The following is a 21,471-nucleotide window of genomic DNA, read 5'->3' on the forward strand; positions in this document are numbered from 1 at the left end:
CGATCGCCGCTCGGGAGACTGTAACGGCGAAACCGCCGCTTAATTGTACTGTACAGCGCTGTGATCTGCAGCAGCGCTGTACTGGGGACAGCCGTGTGACACGGCTGTCCCCCTGGGGGACAAGAGCGCAATCGGCTATTATAGGCTGAAGCCTATTACAGCCGATCGCCGTTATTGGCTGCCTGGGGGGTGGGAGGGACGGAGGGAAAAAAATAAATAAAAAAATACATACATTTAATTCAAAAAAACATAACGTAACTATTTATATATATATATATAAAAAAAACACTGCAGGGGTGATCAGACCCCACCAATAGAAGGCTCTGTTGGTGGGGACAAAAGGAGGGGGGAATCACATATGTGCTGTGTTGTGCGGCCCTGCAGCTTGGCCTTAAAGCTGCAGCGACCAATTTTTAACAAAATAGCCTGGTCACTAGGGGGGTTTAAGCCCATGGTCCTCAAGAGGTTAACTCTTTCAGGCAGAGAAAGAAAAAAGGAACACCGCATAGTTATTTATGTGCTAGGCACTGTACATACACATGTCTATCTCATCATGTCACATGTCACCTCGGGTAAAAATGTGATGAAATAAACTATATATAAACTATATTCGGCCTTTCTGAGGAAGATATTTCCTAACTGGACTTGGAGCTTCATCCTATCATACTGATGCAAGCAGGTGTTGAAACACTTTAGTCACCGTGCTCACTGATTAACAGTACTGATTTAGTAAAATGATTGAAGGGTATTGGCACGATTGAAGGGTATTGTTTGTTTCTAAAACTGAATAACCCTTTGACGTGATTTTTTTAAAACGGATCCGAGATGAAAAACTAACTATAACAAGTAACTTGTCTATATATCTTATCTAGATAGTTTACACAGCAAATCTAGCTGCAAACAGCTTTAACAGAATAGGATTATTTCTTCCTGTGATACAATGACAGCAGCCATGTTGTTTGTAAACATTACACAGAGGCAGGCTTATCTGCATCTTGAGCAAAAAAACCTAATCTCCCCTCTTCCTCCCCTCTGCCTCTGAAATCTCTGGCTAGTAACTGCCCAGACTGAGCTCCCATGAACCTTTGCTACTGTCTGAAAGTGCCTTGGCTCTCTGAAAACCTGTGGGCGTGGCTTGTTTAGTTTATAAGGAACTAGAGTATTAAAACAAAAACAAAAAAGTATTTGGCTTGAGGAACACCCTATAAACAATAGGAAAAGGAACACAATTATGCAATGTGTAAAAGTTCATCTCGGATCCACTTTAAGTGGCCCAAATAAAGTTCGGCAAGTATTAAATTACTTCTTTTCTTTTGTCTCTGACATTCAGGGAACCATTTCAGATCTCTCAGAAGTTACCATTACAAATCACTTTAAAGCAGACCTGACCTCAGAACTTCGTATCCTATCTGCTCTAAAAGATAAGCAAAAGCATAATAACCTTTAAAGAAAAACATTTCTTTGTTACAGCTGATACAAATTAATCTGCAGTGTGCCTACTTCCTCATGGAAGCAGACATAGGGTTAACATCCTGTGTTTACCAATTAGCTGCTCTGCCGAGGCAGCCAGCTGACACAGCTAAGAGATCAAATCACACTTGTGATTAGTCACAGGTGAGGGGGAATTAGACAGGCTAAACTCTCTACATACACACAGGGTTCATCTCTATGTTTTCCTTCTGCCCTGTGCAAGAGTTCAGGTCCATTTTAAAGAAGAACTGAAGTAAGAATAAAGTTATGAATAAAATTGCTTCTTTTTTACCATATGACTTTATAAATGATTTAGTGCATATCGCCCCATTGTAAAATCTTTCCTCACCCTTTACTCTCCGATATACATTCTGAAATGTATCACGTGTGGTGACATCTTTAGAGCTCTCAGGTGATCTCTGCATAATATTTGTTTACTGAGAATTCCAAAGTCAGTAGAAATAATACCTAGTCTCCCTGAATACTCTGGGAGAAGAATTGCGCATAGCTAAACAGCTTAGGCTGTGACATCACAGGGAGGGCGGGGCTGCATAGCAATATACAGTAATATTGTTTTTTGAATCATGTTCAAAACCCCCAAAACAATACCCTTTTTAACTCCTTAACTCAATCACCGTCAAAACCGCCCCTTCTACTCATCTTTAAGGGTCTTCAACTTTGGGGCTCACATGACCCCACTATCCAGTCAGACATCTATGGAGCACCTTGAGTGGACTGTTCTCTATTTGGTGCTGTTCTGACATCTCCCCTCACATAGCCACGCCCCATGCTGTTCAGATTGCTTGCAGGAGACGTAACAGCAAACACCCTGCCGTCCCCTATATTATTATTATAATATAGTTATATTATAATATATTATATTATTGGATTATAGTCCCACGCCGTCCTCCCGCGGCCTGCCATTCAGCCGCGGAGAGCCCCGGTAACAGGCTCAGTGACGTCAGTCCGGGTCTACTGCGCATGCGCGGGAGTTCTGCACATGCAGTAGTAGACCCCGACTGGCATAGATTGATTGGTAACTGGTAACGGAGCTCACTGCGGCTGAACGGCAGACCGTGGGAGGATGGCATGGAACTAAGACGTGTTTATGGGGTGGGAGGAAGCCCGGGTAAGTATCAGAGCTGTACTTTCTTTCGCCTCTGAGTCTCTTTAACCACTTGAGGACCGCGGTGTTAACCCCCCCTAGTGACCAGGACATTTATTACTAAAATGGCCACCACAGCTTTAAGGCCTTGCTGCAGGGCCGAACAACTCAGCATACAACTGACCCCCCCCCCTTTTCTCCCCATTAACAGAGCTCTCGGTGGGGTCTGATCGGCCCCCAGGGCCAGTCGGCGTGGAGCGGTCCTGGGGCTGCCGCACTGTTCACGCCAAATGGCGTGGAGCAGTCGGCAAGTAGTTAAGCAGCCTGGAAGTGGCATGCTAACATTAAAATCCCTACACAACCTAGGCTCCGGATACCTGAAGGATTTGTTGCCACTGTGACACACCGCCCAAAGCCTCAAATCAAAAAGATCTGATAACTTGACAACCTCTAGAGTCTAACTAAAAACCTTTGCAGTCAGAGCTTTCTGTCATGCTGCCCCTACCCTTTGGAATACCTTGCCAAACTTAATCAACAGCTTCAACCCTGGGCAATCAAAATCGAAAAGTTACCTGTTTAATCTGGCATTTATGATCACATAACTCTTTCTCCTGTACACATCACCATGTAATGATCTGAGATTATGCGCTCTGGGTCCTCAGGGAGGAGAAGCGCTTCACAAATGTTTCGTTGTTGTTGTTGTTGTTGAAGTGGCTTTGGGGTGGTGCTGAAACCCAGATAGGAAACTGCAGTGGACATTTAGGAGTCAGTGTGCTGAAGCTGTTGTGCAGCCAGCACTGCCTGTGGGGTGGGATTCCAGAGCAGCGCTTGATCCTGCAAGCTGACTGTGGAATGATCCTTATGCCTAAATAATGAAATCCCTCCTGCTGATTCCTCAGCATTCATCTCACTGCTGGGAGACACAGGCACAGAGTTCTAGCTAAGGCAGAAATTCACCTACAGAGCACCCCACTCCTTCAAGCTTTCAGGAAAAGTCTTCTGCCTGTTTAGTTGGGAATTCTAACTTATTTTTATACCTTTTCTTCCTCGCTTGTCATCTGTTCTGAAATATGACTAAAAACAGCCTGTTCTGTTTCTGCAAAGAGTTTGTATTTTAAAAGCATACCTGAAGTGATTTTGAAATAAAAAATAACATACTTACCTATGGAGAGGACAGGCTCTGGGTCCTATAGAGCTCTCCCGTTTCTCTCAAGGTCCCAGCGTTCCAGTGCTGGAAAACCATCGGTCGGAGATCGGTAGCGGGGGTAACAGAGCTGGAACGAGGGGACCATGAGAGGAACGGGAAGACTCTACAGAACCTAGAGCCTCCCCCCTCCTTAACCACTTGAGGAACGTAGGCTTACACCCCCCTAGTGACCAGGCTATTTTTTGCAATTTAGGCCACTGCAGCTTTAAGGGCTTGCTGGAGGGCCGTACAACTCAGCACACAAGTGATCCCCCCCCCCCCTTTTCTGCCCACCAACAGAGCTTTCTGCTGGTGGGCTCTGATTGCTCACAGGATTTTTTTTTTGTTTTGTAAATATTTATTGTATTATTTTTTTAATACATAAATCTATTTTACTATTATTTTTGTAACCCTCCCTCCCGCCGCCAGCCTATGACGGCGATTGGCTGTCCTAGACATCAGCCTATGAGAGCTGATCACTCCTATATCTCCCAGGGGGACAGCCATGTCACACGGCTGTCCCCAGTACAGCGCTGCCTTAGATCGCAGCACTGTACAGTGTAAATAGACGGCAGTTTCACCGTCTAACAGTCTCCTAGCGGAGATCTCCTGCAAAACCGGCCCCAGGACTTGACGCCAATTGGCATTAGGTGGTCCTGGGGCTGCCCATCAGCGTGACGCGGTCATTAGGTAGTTAAGATTCTTTATTTTTTTTAATTAAAATCGCTTCAGGCTCACTTTGGAGTGTACCCCAGGTGACATAATATAAAAAAAGAGATACCTACCTTAGAAGAGAGTGATAATTACAATGAAAAATAATCTTGAGGATAATCATATAGCATGAAAAACTTATCATTTTGACATGCACTTTTGTGAAGATTAAAATGTATATATTTTTATCATAATGTTTTTATTTCATGTTTGGCTCAGTTTTAAAGTGTAACTGTCGGGCATAAAATCAAAAATAAATTCTTTATTTTTATCTGGTAAACAATTAATAAGGACGCTAACCGGGCAATCCAAAACCATTACTTTTCTTGTTGATAAATGATCATTCCCCAGTTTACCTGGCTCTTATTTGGTACATTGCCGCACAAAGGAAGTTGCAGGGCATGCTGGGTTGTCTTTTTTTGCTTCTTTACTTTCCTCTCAGACATAACTAATGCAGTCTGATTGGCTGAAGCCTCTTTCCCTGCTGTTTTCCCCTCCCAAACCTCTGTTTTTCTCTGATTGGCCAATATTTATCATGCTGAGACAATGGGCTCGATTCACAAAGCTGTGCTAACCCAGTTAGAGACTTTAGGCATGATAACCATTGCACCATGCCGGTGAAAAGCCAGTTTAGGAGTGATAAGATTAGGCGTGATAAGTTTAGGTGTGATAAGTTTAGGCATGCTAAGTTTAGATAAGTTTAGTTCGCTTGCAAAGTCCCGCACGCAAAGCAGCGCCATTAAACTCTATGCGAAGTGCACCAGACTTTACTAGTGCAAAACTTTTGATCAGCTGTGCACTGCGGTGCTAACCCAGTTGGTGCTTAAACTTATCACGCCTAAACTTATCACACCTAAACTTATCATGCCTAAACTTATCACACCTAAACTTATCATGCCTAAACTGAGTTTAGGCATGATAAAGGGCTTTTCACCAGCGTGCTAACTGTTAGCACCGCTTTGTGAATCAGGCCCAATGCACTTTCTATTGCAGAGCTGGGTGGGAGTGCCTAAAGACTGGGAGGAGGGGAGGGAATGCATACACAATCAGGCAGAGTAGAGTAAGGGAGGAAATGATATTAGGATTGGCTTTAAGATAGACACAGTTAAAATGGAGAATCCTATGAAGGATTTTCTCTTTTCTTACCATAGAAAAATCACTAAAATCAAAATGTGGACAGTGCAACACATATGTTATGTAAGTAGAGCAAGTATTTATCTACTTATATATGTGCTAGTATGGCTGACAGCTCCTCTTTAAGACCTTTCTTCTTTATTCTTCTAAGCCAGTGACTGCTCCATGCCGTAGCGTGCTAGTGATCGTACTGCACTGACCCTTCTGAATGTAACAATAATCCCACGTGACACCTCCATTCATTGTGCAGACTAATCTACTATTTATTCCAAAATGTGTTCCTGTGCGAACAGACGGGACAATGGCCTGAGCCCCAAACATTCCTACTTGACAAAACACAGAGTTTTCCTGCACTACCCACTCTGGCCTGTAAGCTGAACTTCAGACAAATAAATATAAAAAACTGCTTGTATTAATTCAAAACAAAACAAAACAAAAATGAAATGTAATTTAACATACGTCAACCATTTCTGTTACCGTTCTATACTGGTCTGCACAGCAAAAATTTGACTGAAACCATAGAGAAGAACTGTAGTGAAAATAACACAATGAATAAAGTTGCTTATATTTTCACAATATTCCTTTTATGAATTATTTAGTCAGTTTTTGCTTTCTGTAAAATCTTTCCTTCCTGGGCTTATCGGCAAGCTTTGGGGGGTCCCAGAGCTGGAGCAGCGAGATGGAGGGGGACAGGAGAAGCCTCTGGGTTATCCAAAAGGCTTCCCTCTACCAAGGTAAGTACCCAAATTGGGCACCCTTTTCCCCTTTAGGTGCACACTGCAGGGCCGAGTATTTCCTGCCGACGGGAAGTGTGCCGTCCCCAGTCTGGCAGGCTCAGCAAGGTATGTGGCAGGAGGGAAGAGTGGTGGCAGGGAGCTCTCATACATACCTGTCCAGTCAGCTGAATCAGCTTCTTCTTCCTCCACCGCGGCAGAGACGTACTCCCAACATGTCCTCTTAGTTCTGATTCCATGATATGACGTGATCGGGATCCAGAAGGTAATGTCAGTTTTACAGCGCCACATGGTGGTAGAAGAGGGGTAATGGAAGAATCTCTCCCATCTTATCTATCACCCCTCTTCCACCACCAGGTGGCGCTGTAAAACTGACATTTTCTCCTGGATCCCGATCACATGTCATATCATGAGATCGGATGTGACTGGGACCAAGAAGACCTGCCGAGACTACAGAGCCGCCGGTGGAGGAAGAGAAGAGGCCATCTCGAGCAGGAAAATATAACTGCTCACTGTTACGTACACATACAAATGAGCCAGATTTATCAAAGCATTACCAATAGTTTTTTCTACTTAAACAGTTCTAACCAGCAGGGAGAACAGTTCTGCATGATAATAAGAACTTTCCTAAATCCCATTTAATAGTGACAGTTAAGTGTGAATGTCTAGAACTGCACTACAGTTAAAACAAAAATGCAAATCCATTCCTAAACTGTCACAGATTACGAAGTGCTTAATAGCAGTTCTATAGATAGTGCAGCAGTGCAGGCTAGGCATGATTTGTGAAGGGCTCCTCCCCCTGCTGCCAGGTGCCCTGTGAAGCTGTTCTGTGCTTAACCCTTCCTGTGCTGGGCATTGACCTCTTTTCAGTATCAATACAGCAGATGTATTGGTTACCACAGCAACAGCTATTTCCCTCACACGCTGCACTGTCTGAGAAACCTTCCTAACTTCCTCCTATTTTACAACCGCTTAAGAAAGAATCTGCACTATTTAGTGATTTCTTTGGATGCCTGAGACCGTTCTGCACGGATTTCTAAAAACCTAATAATAATTTGTCTCAGACACTCTTGATAAATGTCCCCCACAGTGCACAAGCAGCTTCAAATGAACCATTTCGTTTGAAGCTGCTAATGGGTTAAAAGGAAATCAATATGGCAGCCTCCATACTCCCTTCACTTCAGGTTCCCTTCAACCTTGCATGCCTCACTCTCCCCGTCCTATAAGCTCACGAGGGCAGAATTCTTTCTACTACTGCCGCTAAGCAATGCTGTATGTACTATAACATGAATAAGAAAAAGTATAGTCCATATGAGGCACATTTATGAGCGCGGCAATACACAGCGGGAGGCAGCGGGTGATTACTGCTTCCAATCTCACACAGAGCGCAGCATCAGATTGCAGGGGGAGCCTTCGATTTGCTGTGGAAGCGTGCGGTTACTGCTAAATTTGTGGGGTGGTCACTTCTGAATGCTGGCAATCTGCACAGGGATTCCCTTCCCAATGACTAAATTACAGCTTGCCTTGCTGCAGGTCGTGAGGGGGGCCGTCCAGCTATCAGTACTGTACATTCTGTTCTGCGCTCAGGCCAAACAGTCCAGCCACTTCAACACAAACTATCCACTTCCCAGATACGGGAAGTTTCCCCCATGGAGAAAACAAAATCACACTACAAATATTACAGCAGATAAGCTGATCTTACTGAAGGCATTAGAGAGTTGCAGTTTGTGCTGAGAACAGATGGTGGGATCACTTTCACCTAGCAAGAGATAGTGTTTGTTTTGCTTTTACACAAATCACACTGAGATAAAACAGAAAGTAGGAGTATTTTCCGCTATCCGTCAGTTTTTTACTTATTATAGTGGAATTGAACATGCATTGCTCACTGAGTATGTTGAGTTGCAGACTGGGGCACAGATATAGCAGAAGGCCAAAGTCCCTGTCCTCTCATCTCCTAAATAACTGACTCCACCAGATGCATGTTTGTTCCAGGTATGTGGCTGATTCCACCAGATGCATGCTTGCTCCAGGTGTGTGACTGACTCCACCAGATGCATGCTTGTACCAGGTGCGTGACTGACTCCACCAGATGCATGCTTGCTCCAGGTGTGTGACTGACTCCACCAGATGCATGCTTGTACCAGGTGCGTGACTGACTCCACCAGATGCATGCTTGCTCCAGGTGTGTGACTCTCATCTCCTAAATAACTGACTCCACCAGATGCATGTTTGCTCCAGGTGTGTGGCTGACTCCACCAGATGCATGTTTGCACCAGGTATGTGACTGACTCCACCAGATGCATGCTTGTACCAGGTGTGTGACTGACTCCACCAGATGCATGCTTGCTCCAGATGTGTGACTGATTACACCAGATGCATGTTTGCTCCAGGTGTGTGGCTGACTCCACCAGATGCATGTTTGCTCCAGGTGTGTGGCTGACTCCACCAGATGCATGTTTGCACCAGGTATGTGACTGACTCCACCAGATGCATGCTTGTACCAGGTGTGTGACTGACTCCACCAGATGCATGCTTGCTCCAGATGTGTGACTGATTACACCAGATGCATGCTTGCTCCAGGTGTGTGACTGACTCCACCGGATGCATGCTTGTACCAGGTGTGTGACTGACTCCACCAGATGCATGCTTGCTCCAGGTGTGTGACTTACTCCACCAGATGCATGCTTGCTCCAGGTGTGTGACTGACTCCACCAGATGCATGCTTGTACCAGGTGTGTGACTGACTCCACCAGATGCATGCTTGTACCAGGTGTGTGACTGACTCCACCGGATGCATGCTTGTACCAGGTGCGTGACTGACTCCACCAGATGCATGCTTGCTCCAGGTGTGTGACTGACTCCACCAGATGCATGTTTGCACCAGGTATGTGACTGACTCCACCAGATGCATGCTTGCTCCAGATGTGTGACTGACTCCACCAGATGCATGCTTGTACCAGGTGTGTGACTGACTCCACCAGATGCATGCTTGCTCCAGATGTGTGACTGATTACACCAGATGCATGCTTGTACCAGGTGTGTGACTGACTCCACCAGATGCATGCTTGCTCCAGGTGTGTGACTGACTCCACCAGATGCATGCTTGCTCCAGGTGTGTGACTGACTCCACCAGATGCATGCTTGCTCCAGGTGTGTGACTGACTCCACCAGATGCATGCTTGCTCCAGGTGTGTGACTTACTCCACCAGATGCATGTTTGCTCCAGGTGTGTGACTTACTCCACCAGATGCATGCTTGCTCCAGGTGTGTGACTGACTCCACCAGATGCATGCTTGCTCCAGGTGTGTGACTGACTCCAGCAGATGCATGCTTGCTCCAGGCGTGTGACTGACTCCACCAGATGCTGATCTGTCTGGCTGCATTAGTGTCTGAATCAAACATCTGAAACAATCATGCAGCTAATCTTGTCAGAATTTTGTCAGAAAACATCTGTTCTGCATGCTTGTCGACTGCTTAAAGAAAATAAATATGGCTGTCTCCATATCCCTCTCACTCCAGCTTCCCTTTAAAAGGTTTCACTAACTAGCAATAAGTTTGTAAATTCTCCCCGTGGCTGTGTGGGTTTCCTCCAGGCACTCTGGTTTCCTCCCACAACCCAAAAACATGCAGATAAGTTAATTGGCTTCCCCTAAAATTGGCCTTACACTACGATGGACATACAATTATGGTAGGGATTAGATTGTAAGCTCTTCTGAGGGAACAGTTAGTGACAGAACTATATATACTCTGTACAGCGCTGGGGAAGATGCCGGTGATATATGAATACTAAATAATAATAAAAGGTTTTTCTGGACTGGGACTTGAATGTACATCAGTCACGGTGAGACCAATCAATGATCTTATGTCCGTAGAGAAGTCTGCTGACCTATGGATGTGACTACGCCTAGAGCCACAGTAACAAGCCGAAATGGGTTTCTCTTATTGTATTAGCCGCATCATATGATGTTTGCCATCATCTGCCTCCTGACACGGACAGCTATGTCTGCACCTAGGGGGTGACATGTGACAACCAAGCACATTTCAAAGGCCAATTTCTCCTGAAACAGCTTTTTACCCTCTGCTGAATAGTTGCTGGGAAATAGAATGACAGGCCAGCTTCTTCTATCTCTGGGTGAGATCTTGGCCTGAGCATTTCCAGCTCCAGCCACCTGCTGGGACCATTATGAGGGATGCCACTCTCCCTGCTGGAGGCTTTTCAGAAAGGCATTCTGGGAAGGAGCAGAGCTGGGAATTCCAGCATGGAGATTTTCCTGCTACAGTCCCTGACAGAAGGGGCCAGGGACTGTATCTATTTACCCGTCTCCACCCACGGCTGTAATTTCACTTCTGGGGGGACTGATGGTGTACAACACACCTGTCACTGTCCTTTCCTACTAACGATCGGTATTAAACTTATTTTGGAAAATGACTGCAGCACGCATGAGTTAGGCCTGGTTCACACCGGCGCTAAGTGGCAAACAGATTTGATTACCAGTCAATCAAATCCGTTTTCACTCCATTGCCGTTCCGCTGCTTCCGTTCCGTTTCCCCATATCACCCCCCCCCCCCACACACACACACACACCCTCCCCAGACCCCCATCAGCAAAGTGAATTTTGCTGGCTAGAATGGCCCATTTTCAGATCAGATCCATAGGTTAAAGAGAACCAGAGAGGATAAAGGAAAGCTTTTATACATACCTGGGGCTTCCTCCAGCCCCATACGCACGGATCGCTCCCACGCCGCCTTCCTCCGCTGCCTAGATTTGCTGGTACCGGGTCCCGTCATTACCGCCAGTTGGTCGGCGGACGCGGCCAATTCTCCACATCACAGGGGCTCCCTCCATACACTTACGCGTGCGGCTGCCTACTGTGCAGCCGCAATGCGTAAGGGTATGGAGCGAGCCCCTGTGATGCGGACAATTGGCCCCGTCCGCCGGAAGTGACGGGACCCGGTACCGGCGATAGAGGAAGCGGAGGATGGCGGCGTGGGAGCGATCCAGGCTTATGGGGCTGGAAGAAGCCCCAGGTATGTATAAAAGCTTTTTCCATTTTTCACACTTCATTCCTCTCTGGTTCCCTTTAACTTTGGTTCTATTCCCATCCCTAAGGATTTGTTCCGTTAGGATCCGCGAACGGACCATTTTTTTTCTTCCAGTGTGACCCAGGCCTAATGCTGGGCATAAACTCCATAAGACAATTACCCTAATCTACATTAAAGAGACTCTGTAACTTCAAAAAGATCCCCTGGGGGGTACTCACCTCGGGTGGGGGAAGCCTCCGGATCCTAATGAGGCTTCCCACGCCGTCCTCTGTCCCACGGGGGTCTCGCTGCAGCCCTCCGAACAGCCAGCGACAGGCCCGACTGTAATTTCAATATTTACCTTTGCTGGCTCCAGCGGGGGCGCTGTGGCTGCTTTCGGCTCGGAAATAGACGGAAATACCCGATCTCCGTCGGGTCCGCTCTACTGCGCAGGCGCCAGAGACTTGCGCCTGCGCAGTACAGCGGACCAGACGGCGATCGGGTATTTCCGCCTACTTCGGAGCCGACAGCCGTCAGAGCGCCTGCGCAGGAGCCAGGAAGGTAAATATTACGTCACGGCTGTACGGAGGGCTGCAGCGAGACCCCCGAGGGATGGAGGTCGGCGTGGGAAGCCGCATTAGGATCCTGAGGCTTCCCCCACCCGAGGTGAGTACCCCCCAGGGGACGTTTTGCCGTTACAGTTCCTCTTTCATGAAATGTTTAAAGGAATCGTCAGGCAAAAGAAAAAAAATGAGTTTCACTTACCTGGGGCTTCTACCAGTCCCATGCAGCCATCCTGTGCCCTAGTAGTCACTCACTGCTGCTCCAGTCCCCCACTGCCAGCTAGTTTCGTTTTTGCTGACCTCGTGGTCGGCGGGCCGCATTGCATACATTTTTACGCATTCCCTCTGGTGCAGGAACATTAACGCATACATTTTACACGTTATTGGTGCAATGCGTAAATTTTTTCTGCGTTGCATCACTAACGTGTAAAAATGTATGCGTTAATGTTCCTGCACCAGCGGGAATGCGTAAAAATGTACGCAATGCGGCCCGCCGACCCCGAGGTCAGCAAAAACGAAACTAGCTGGCAGCGGGGGACTGGAGCAGCAGTGAGTGACTACGAGGGCACAAGATGGCTGCATTGGGCTGGTAGAAGCCCCAGGTGAGTGAAACTCATTTTTTTTTTTGCCTGACAATTCCTTTAAAGGAGTCATCAGGGGATATAACAACAACAATAACAATAATATTTTTATAGCGCTTTTCTCCCTGGGGACTCAAAGCGCTGTGACCCTGCATTATGCAGTCTCAAAGGCTAGGGAAAAGAGGTGAGTTTTTAGCCTTTTTTAAAGCTGTGCAGAGAATCACCGCCACATGGTTCTGAGCATACTGCGCAGGCGCATAACTACTGCACCTGCGCAGTACGCTCTGGTCCACGTGGCAGTGATTGACAACGCCGCTTGCACAGGTGCAGTACAGGCCGACCTGCAGGTCGGCGTGACGTCATCGCCGGGGACCGGAAAGCTTCACAGGCGAACGGCTCACCGTGGAGCTGAAGCGAGGGACCTGCTGGGAGCTTGGGACTGGACGAAGCCCCGGGTAAGTAGTACTTATTTTCGTTATATCCCCTGATGACTCCTTTAAAGAGAGTCTAAAGCGAGAATAAAACTCGCTTCAGCTCTTATATTCAGCAGGGGCATGTGTGCCCCTGCTAAAATGCCCCTATCCCGCGGCTGAGCGGGGGTCCCTTACCCCCCAAATCCCCTCCGTCCTCGCCGGGGATCTCTTCCTGGTGAGGCAGGGCTAATGGCCGCAGCCCTGCCCTCACAGGGCGTCTGTCAGCGCGTATCTCCGCCTCTCCCCCGCCCCTCTGTCTTCCTTCGCTGAGAGGGGCGGAGGAGAGCCGGCGATGCGCCGCTGATAAACGCGCTGTGAGGCAGGGCTGCGTCCGTTAGCCCTGCCTCCAGCAGCAGCAAAATCTACGACCAAGTTGGTTGTGGATTTTGCAGGTGGGGATTTGGGAGGTAAGGGACCCCCGTTCAGCCGCGGGATAGCGGCGTTTTAGCAGAGGCACACATGCCCCTGCTGAATATAATCTCTGAAGCGAGATTTATTTTCACTTCAGAGTCTCTTTAAGGCGCGTACACATGCCTGATTTATTGAAACGACAAGTCGCCAGACCCGCCCGATCCGCAGAGCGGATCAGTCAAAACCAGCCCTATCAGTCTGCCGACAGACTGTACACATGAGGAAACTGTCGCCAGAACTGACGACCCGTCATTTGAATAAATCAGGAGTCTGTATGCACCTTTACTCTCCACAGACCTAATGCTGGGCACACACAATGCAATTTCCCGCCCAATCCACGGGAATCGAACGAAAGGGATTGATTTTGCAACGTTATCATTGGAAAATCGATCCCTTTATTAATTGGGAGCAGTGTGGATATGTACAGATGATACAACTTCCTGTACGAACTCCCGTAGATCGGACAGGAAATTGCATCGTGTGTTCCCAGCATGAGATCAGTTCTGTAAAGGTACGTACACACGTTCAACGAAATGCATGACCAACACCACGACATGACTGACACCACAACAAACAGTTTACACGACATGTATTTTTGGCGCACCAAGCAACTGACTAGCCTACCTTGTTCAAACAACATTGTACACATGTGGCCAACTGCACAACATCAGCACAAGAGTCATGTGAGTTGATCCACCGGATGAATTGGGCAAACCGCCAGTTATCAGTCGCTCGTCAAGTCATTTGCCACGCGTACAACAGACCAAAATCAGATGACAATCAGGTGGTTTGGTTGAGCGTGTGTACAGGCCTTAAAAAGGAAAACACAAACAGACACTTTCATTAGACTAGAGTACTACAGATAAGGGACTATTGAGAGGCAGCTGAAAACCTGTCTGCCCCCTACTCCCTTCCCCTCATGTCAAATCTTCCATCCTATCACTGAGCAGGAGCTGAAGGGGGCGTGTCAGGGACTAAGAACCAGTAAGCCGCATTCTTACAGCAAAACACAGTCCCAGAGGTTTCTATATGCAGCTCTATAAATCATTACAGATCATTGGTTAATGGAATTTTCACATCAGCACGGTTGCTTTTTCCTGCTTTGAGCCCAGTACACGCCTAGAACTTCGGTTGCTCAAACGATCTTCCGTGATCCTTTCAGGTGAACGATTTCTGTACAAACAACCTATTTTCCCCTAAAGAGAAAAGAGAACCGGCCATTCTGCGCACACCCCTGTACACTCAAAAGAATAAAATCACACATGATCACTTCAAATGAACAAATCTGCTGGTGTGTATCAGTCCAAAGTGGCACATAACTGTTTATTTTTGCCATCACGCAGAAACCAGGCCGTACAACCTCTACATAATACCTGGGGAAAAGTATATATTTTTTTAAATAAGCTTTTTTTAAATAAGCCTTCTAGCCAATATGTTGTAAGAATTGCTCATTTATTGGAGTAGAAATGCAGCCGCCCTCACTTCAAGCATCCAATCAGGAGCTGCGATAGAAAGAAACCCCAACAGACTCCTCTCAATACATGACTTGTCTCTTGACCCTTACAGATTCTTGTCACTGCATATCTTCTTTAAGATGACTTAAACTTTAACTCAGGATTGAACTTCATCCCAATCAGTAGCTGATTTCCCGTTTCCCATGAGAAACCTTAATTTTTCTTGAATAGCTCATCAGAGGGGTCTGTATGGCTGATATTGTGGTGAAATCCCTCCCACAGTGTGATGTCATGACCATGGCTCTGACAGTTTGCTGTCTGTGAACCCTGTTGCATTGTGGGAAATAATGGCTTTTTCCAACTGCCAAGCAAGCAGTATCTCCGTCTGTGCACAGAGCTCTCAGTAACAAACATTCCGTACTGATCAACTGGCAGAACTAAAGTGATACATTTCTGAATGTATATTGGGAACAGTAGAGACTTTACAATGGAAAAACACTGACTAAATAATCTACAAATGAATTTTGTAAAAAATAAGCAATTTTATGCGTAATATCTTGGCGCTTTATAAATACAATAAATAAATAAATACATTTTCACTACAGTTCCCCTTTAATACTTACATTGACTTGTATTTAGTTTTCAGAAATATTTTTTTATGCAATCAGAATTGTAGATTGCTGTAATTAGTTACTGATAAAAAAGACATTAACCTATAATTTTTTATACTGCAAGTTATCATTGGCGGGAAATCTGTCCGCTGTCTGTCTATCTATCTTTGGCTATGTGTATTTACTGTCCACTTATGAAACCCATAGCTTTCAAAAACGACTAGTGTTCCATACACCATACAATCATTTCATTTCACAACATTTCTCCACCTCAACTGATCATTTTTCCTCAATTTGATTCCACAAAACTGTTTGTAATAAATGTATGCAATTAAACAATAAACTAAATAAAAATAGTGAACCCCTGTATGGCCAATATCGCTAATGCCAATTTTACAGGCAATTTGGGTCCTTATCAATGATGTCAATCAAAAAGGACCAAACATCAAGGTCAACACAGATGTGGCAATTTCAAACAAAATACTTCTATTCATTAGGACAGCTTTGTCAGCCAACAATGGAATGAGTATCAAATCAAGCGGAGATGATAGCATATGAACTTTAGACAATTTATCAAAATAATCGAATTGACTAGAAAGGAAACTATCTGATTGCAAGGTATGTGGATATATATATATATATATATATATATATTTTTTTTTCTCACTTATAGTAAAGAATGGCAAATGAGGTTAAAAGGAAGCCAATCTGTTCAAATAAAAGTCAAAAGACTACGTACACTAGTCTGTTTAAGTTGCCCATTATCGGTACAATATTTTCCTCCAATGTGATCTTTTGATTCGATTTTTATGACCGAATTGCACAAAATCATGCGGTATGTGGAGAAAATCGATGTAAAGATGATTCTATGGTCGATTTGAATCAACATGTTGTTGACTGGAATGTTGGATTTTGCAATCGTATCTGAAGTGAGAAAAGTGTGGTTTATGAAAACAATCGATAATGACCTTCCGATTACTTTTGATACCGTAAATATCAAATCAAAAAGGATCTCACCTGTTGAAAATATTGTATCGTTAATAAGCATCTTAAGCTTCGTACTCACCTCCTGACGGGTCCACCAATGGCCCTTTGATGACGGTCGTTAAGCGACGCCTCTTCCTGCTCACGACTACACAACGGGCGCGAATGGGATGTAAGCGATCGCGGCACTTTGTGCGGAGTCGTCAGGGATCTTAAAGATCTGATCCGCTGTGTCCGTCGCTTAACGATGCGTGATTGCCGTGGGGGGGGGGGGGGGGGGCAACGTCATTTAACATGCTTATGTTAAACCATGTTGCCCGACGTCAGGTAACATCCACCATAAGCTGGCTGCTAACAGTCCAATTTCTATCGAAAAATCGAAATTCTGATTGGATTGGTTGTAAATAATCTAAGTTGATGGGCACAATTGATAATGAACGATTATAAAAACAATCGTCCGATTGAATTTTCATTGAACCAAAATTTGGGTTTTCTTGTTGGTCGTGATAGATAGGAAGCAATGATTGGTTAGTTGATGGTGTAGTGAACGATTTTTCGTCCAATCAGAATTTCTGGTCGCTCGAACGATTTTTCGCTAGAAATTGGACAGTTAGTGGCCACCTAAAAAAATTGCAAGGCGAGTATGAGGGAACCACCTCCATACTGTGTGACTACAGGAATAATGAATCTCTAGGCTGTAGCTGTACAGGTGGTCCCCAGTGGTGACACCACAGTCCCCACAGCTGAGCCTGGTGTCACAGTCAGGTCAGGGGCACGTGCCCCGTACCTGCCTCCCGAGTGCCCCGTACCTGCTTCCTGAGAGCCTCGAAGGCTGCGCTGATGGTGTGCACTCTGGTCCTCTCCCTGGCGTTGGCGAGCAGCCTCCGCGTCTGCTGGATGGCTTTGATCTCGGTAGAGGCGCCTGCCGTCTCCCCCAGCCGATTCCTAGGCGAGGGGCAGGGGTCTGGGCTGCTGCTGTTATAAGTCACTTGAGACACTGACAGGTAGGAAGGGGGGGTCTCTGGGGGTCGCTGCTGACACACCGCGATCCTGGACTGCAGCCTCTGGTGGTCCCCAAAAGCCGTGGCCTCCAGGTTCCCCTTCCTCCCCAGGGCAGACCCACTCAGATCCAGCGCATCCTCCGAGCCCCCATCACTCATCCTGTCCATCAGTTCAGCGCTACAAGCCAGCGGGGGTCTCGCCTGGGCAGCCCCCTTCAACTCCGCGTCCATGGCAAAAGTTTGGTAGCCATTGAGGGGCTTGATGACCTCCCTGCTCTTCCTCTTCAGCCTCTTTATGCCGGTGATGTCCTTGATGCAGTGGCCCTTCCAGTGGGGGTCCTGTAGTATCTGGAGGTTCCTCATCTTACCTGGGGGGGCTTCAGCAGCGGAGGAGAGGGGAGGTGGTGGTGGGCAGAAGACTATCCGGTGGGCTCCGCACGCAGCTGAACTTGGTGATGATCCCTCTTGTATTAGCCAAGTGAGGAGATGAGAACGGCAGGGAGAGCAGCGGAGAAGTCAGGCAGTCACACTGTCATTTCATGTCCCTGCCGCATTGCCAGCATTTTTGGGGAAGGCACACGGAGCTCCATCTGTGTTTGTTTAGCCTCAGCTTACACAGAAGCCCTGTTAGTGAGATCAGTCAGCGAGCCGCCTGTTACAAGCAGGACTGCCTCACACAGCCAAAGAGACTCCCTGCCCCAGCCACGCAGAGACAGCCCCAGCCACACAGAGACAGCCAGAGACTTCCCCAGCCACACAGAGACAGCCAGATACTTCCCCTGCCCCAGCCACACAGAGACAGCCAGAGACTTCCCCTGCCCCAGCCACGCAGAGACAGCCAGAGACTTCCCCTGCCCCAGCCACGCAGAGACAGCCCCAGCCACACAGAGACAGCCAGAGACTTCCCCAGCCACACAGAGACAGCCAGAGACTTCCCCAGCCACACAGAGACAGCCAGAGACTCCCTGCCCCAGCCACGCAGAGACAGCCAGAGACTTCCCCTGCCCCAGCCACACAGAGACAGCCAGAGATTTCCCCTGCCCCAGCCACACAGAAGCAGCCAGAGACTTCCCCTGCCCCAGCCACACAGAGACAGCCAGAGACGTCCCCTGCCCCAGCCACACAGAGACAGCCAGAGACTTCCTGTGCCCCAGCCACACAGAGACAGCCAGAGACTTCCCCTGCCCCAGCCACGCAGAGACAGCCAGAGACTTCCCCTGCCCCAGCCACGCAGAGACAGCCAGAGACTTCCCCTGCCCCAGCCAAACAGAGACAGACAGAGACTTCCCCTGCCCCAGCCACGCAGAGACAGCCAGAGACTTCCCCTGCCCCAGCCACACAGAGACAGCCAGAGACTTCCCCTGCCCCAGCCACGCAGAGACAGCCAGATACTTCCCCTGCCCCAGCCACGCAGAGACAGCCAGAGACTTCCCCTGCCCCAGCCACGCAGAGACTGCCCCAGCCACGCAGAGACAGCCAGAGACTTACCCTGCCCCAGCCACACAGAGGCAGCCAGAGACTTCCCCAGCCACACAGAGACAGTCAGAGACTTCCCCTGCCCCAGCCACACAGAGACAGACAGAGACTTCCCCTGCCCCAGCCACACAGAGACAGTCAGAGACTTCCCCTGCCCCAGCCACACAGAGACAGTCAGAGACTTCCCCTGCCCCAGCCACACAGAGACAGACAGAGACTTCCCCTGCCCCAGCCACACAGAGACAGCCCCAGCTACACAGAGACAGCCAGAGACGTCCCCCGCCCCAGCCACGCAGAGACAGCCAGAGACTTCCCCTGCCCCAGCCACGCAGAGACAGCCAGAGACTTCCCCTGCCCCAGCCACGCAGAGACTGCCCCAGCCACGCAGAGACAGCCAGAGACTTCCCCTGCCCCAGCCACACAGAGGCAGCCAGAGACTTCCCCAGCCACACAGAGACAGCCAGGGACTTCCCCTGCCCCAGCCACACAGAGACAGACAGAGACTTCCCCAGCCACAGCTACACAGAGGCAGCCAGAGACTTCCCCTGCCCCAGCCACACAGAGACAGACAGAGACTTCACCTGCCCCAGCCACGCAGAGACAACCAGAGACTTCCCCTGCCCCAGCCACACAGAGACTTCCCCAGCTACACAGAGACAGCCAGAGACTTCCCCTGCCCCAGCCACACAGAGACAGCCAGAGACTTCCCCAGCCACACAGAGACAGACAGAGACTTCCCCTGCCCCAGCCACACAGAGACAACCAGAGACGTCCCCTGCCCCAGCCACACAGAGACAGACAGAGACTTCCCCTGCCCCAGCCACACAGAGACAACCAGAGACGTCCCCTGCCCCAGCCACACAGAGACAGCCAGAGACTTCCCCTGCCCCAGCCACACAGAGACTTCCCCTGCCCCAGCCACGCAGAGACAGCCAGAGACTGCCCCAGCCACGCAGAGACAGCCAGAGACTTCCCCTGCCCCAGCCACACAGAGACAGCCAGATACTTCCCCTGCCCCAGCCACACAGAGGCAGCCAGAGACTTCCCCAGCCACACAGAGACAGTCAGAGACTTCCCCTGCCCCAGCCACACAGAGACAGACAGAGACTTCCCCTGCCCCAGCCACACAGAGACAACCAGAGACTTCCCCTGCCCCAGCCACGCAGAGACAGCCAGAGACTTCCCCTGCCCCAGCCACACAGAGACAGCCAGAGACTTCCCCAGCCACACAGAGACAGTCAGAGACTTCCCCTGCCCCAGCCACACAGAGACAGACAGAGACTTCCCCAGCCACACAGAGACAGTCAGAGACTTCCCCTGCCCCAGCCACACAGAGACAGACAGAGACTTCCCCTGCCCCAGCCACACAGAGACAACCAGAGACTTCCCCTGCCCCAGCCACACAGAGACAGACAGAGACTTCACCTGCCCCAGCCACACAGAGGCAGCCAGAGACTTCCCCTGCCCCAGCCACACAGAGACAGACAGAGACTTCACCTGCCCCAGCCACACAGAGACAGCCCCAGCCACACAGAGACAGCCAGAGACGTCCCCTGCCACAGCCACACAGAGACAGCCAGAGCAGTGGCGTAGCTAAGGAGCTGTGAGCCCCGATGCAAGCTTTACAATGGGACCCCCCCAAGCACTCTATACATAACAATTGATAGGTCGCACCAAAACCTGCCAATGGCAACTACAGTGTCAGAGGTGCAAGAAGGGGATGGGGAGCAGTTTGTTAATGATTACCACTATTCAAAGTATCTATAGAAGTGATTATTATGAGCACCTCTGGCCTAAGGGCCCCGATTCGGTCGCAACCTCTGAAACCCCTATTGCTACGCCCCTGAGCTAGAGCCTTACCCTGCCCCTTTCACACAGAGACACTCAGAGACTTCCCCTACCCCAGCCACACAGACTTACCCTGCCCCAGCCACAGAGAAACAGTCAACTAGATACTTCCCCTGCCCCAGCCACACTGAGACTGAGAGGCATCCCCAGCCACACAGAGAAAGCCAGAGACTTCCCTTGCCACACTGAGACTGCCACAGATATTCCCTGCCCCAGCCACACAGAGACAGCCACAGATTTCCCCTGCACAAGCCACACAGAGACTGTCAGAAACTTCCCCAGCCACACAGACAGCCAGAGACTTCCCCAGCCACAGCCACACACAGACAGTCATAGACTTCCCCAGCCACACAGAGACAGCCAGAGACTTCCACAGCCACACAGAGACAGCCAGAGACTTCCCCAGCCACAGCCACACAGAGACAGTCATAGACTTCCCCAGCCACACAGAGACAGTCAGAGACTTCACCCAGCCACACAGAGACAGTCAGAGATTTCCCCAGCCAAACAGACTTTCCCTGCCCCAGCCACAGAGAAACAGTCAACCAGATACTTCCCCTGCCCCAGCCACACAGAGACAGCCACAGATTTCCCCCGCACAAGCCACACAGAGACTGTCAGAAACTTCCCCAGCCACACAGACAGCCAGAGACTTCCCCAGCCACAGCCACACAGAGACAGTCATAGACTTCCCCAGCCACACAGAG

General features: G+C 48.7%; 1 protein-coding gene across 3 annotated transcripts in view; it reads right to left on the minus strand.

Moving 5' to 3' along the window:
* ATOH8 (atonal bHLH transcription factor 8) overlaps window positions 1-18,177 on the minus strand; it is a 71,735-nt gene extending 53,558 nt beyond the window's left edge. Inside the window, exon 1 of one of the 3 annotated variants that reach the window (XM_068275531.1) lies at window positions 17,249-18,173. In XM_068275531.1, the coding sequence (XP_068131632.1) occupies window positions 17,249-17,803 (555 nt within the window). In that variant the 5' untranslated portion in view covers window positions 17,804-18,173. Of the gene's footprint in view, window positions 1-17,226 lie in introns of all 3 variants that reach the window. The other 2 variants (XM_068275521.1, XM_068275540.1) reach the window with 2 other exon arrangements.
* Window positions 18,178-21,471: the final 3,294 nt, after the last annotated feature.

Source organism: Hyperolius riggenbachi, chromosome 1, assembly GCF_040937935.1.
Source record: "Hyperolius riggenbachi isolate aHypRig1 chromosome 1, aHypRig1.pri, whole genome shotgun sequence".
Classification (NCBI taxonomy): Eukaryota; Metazoa; Chordata; class Amphibia; order Anura; family Hyperoliidae; genus Hyperolius; species Hyperolius riggenbachi.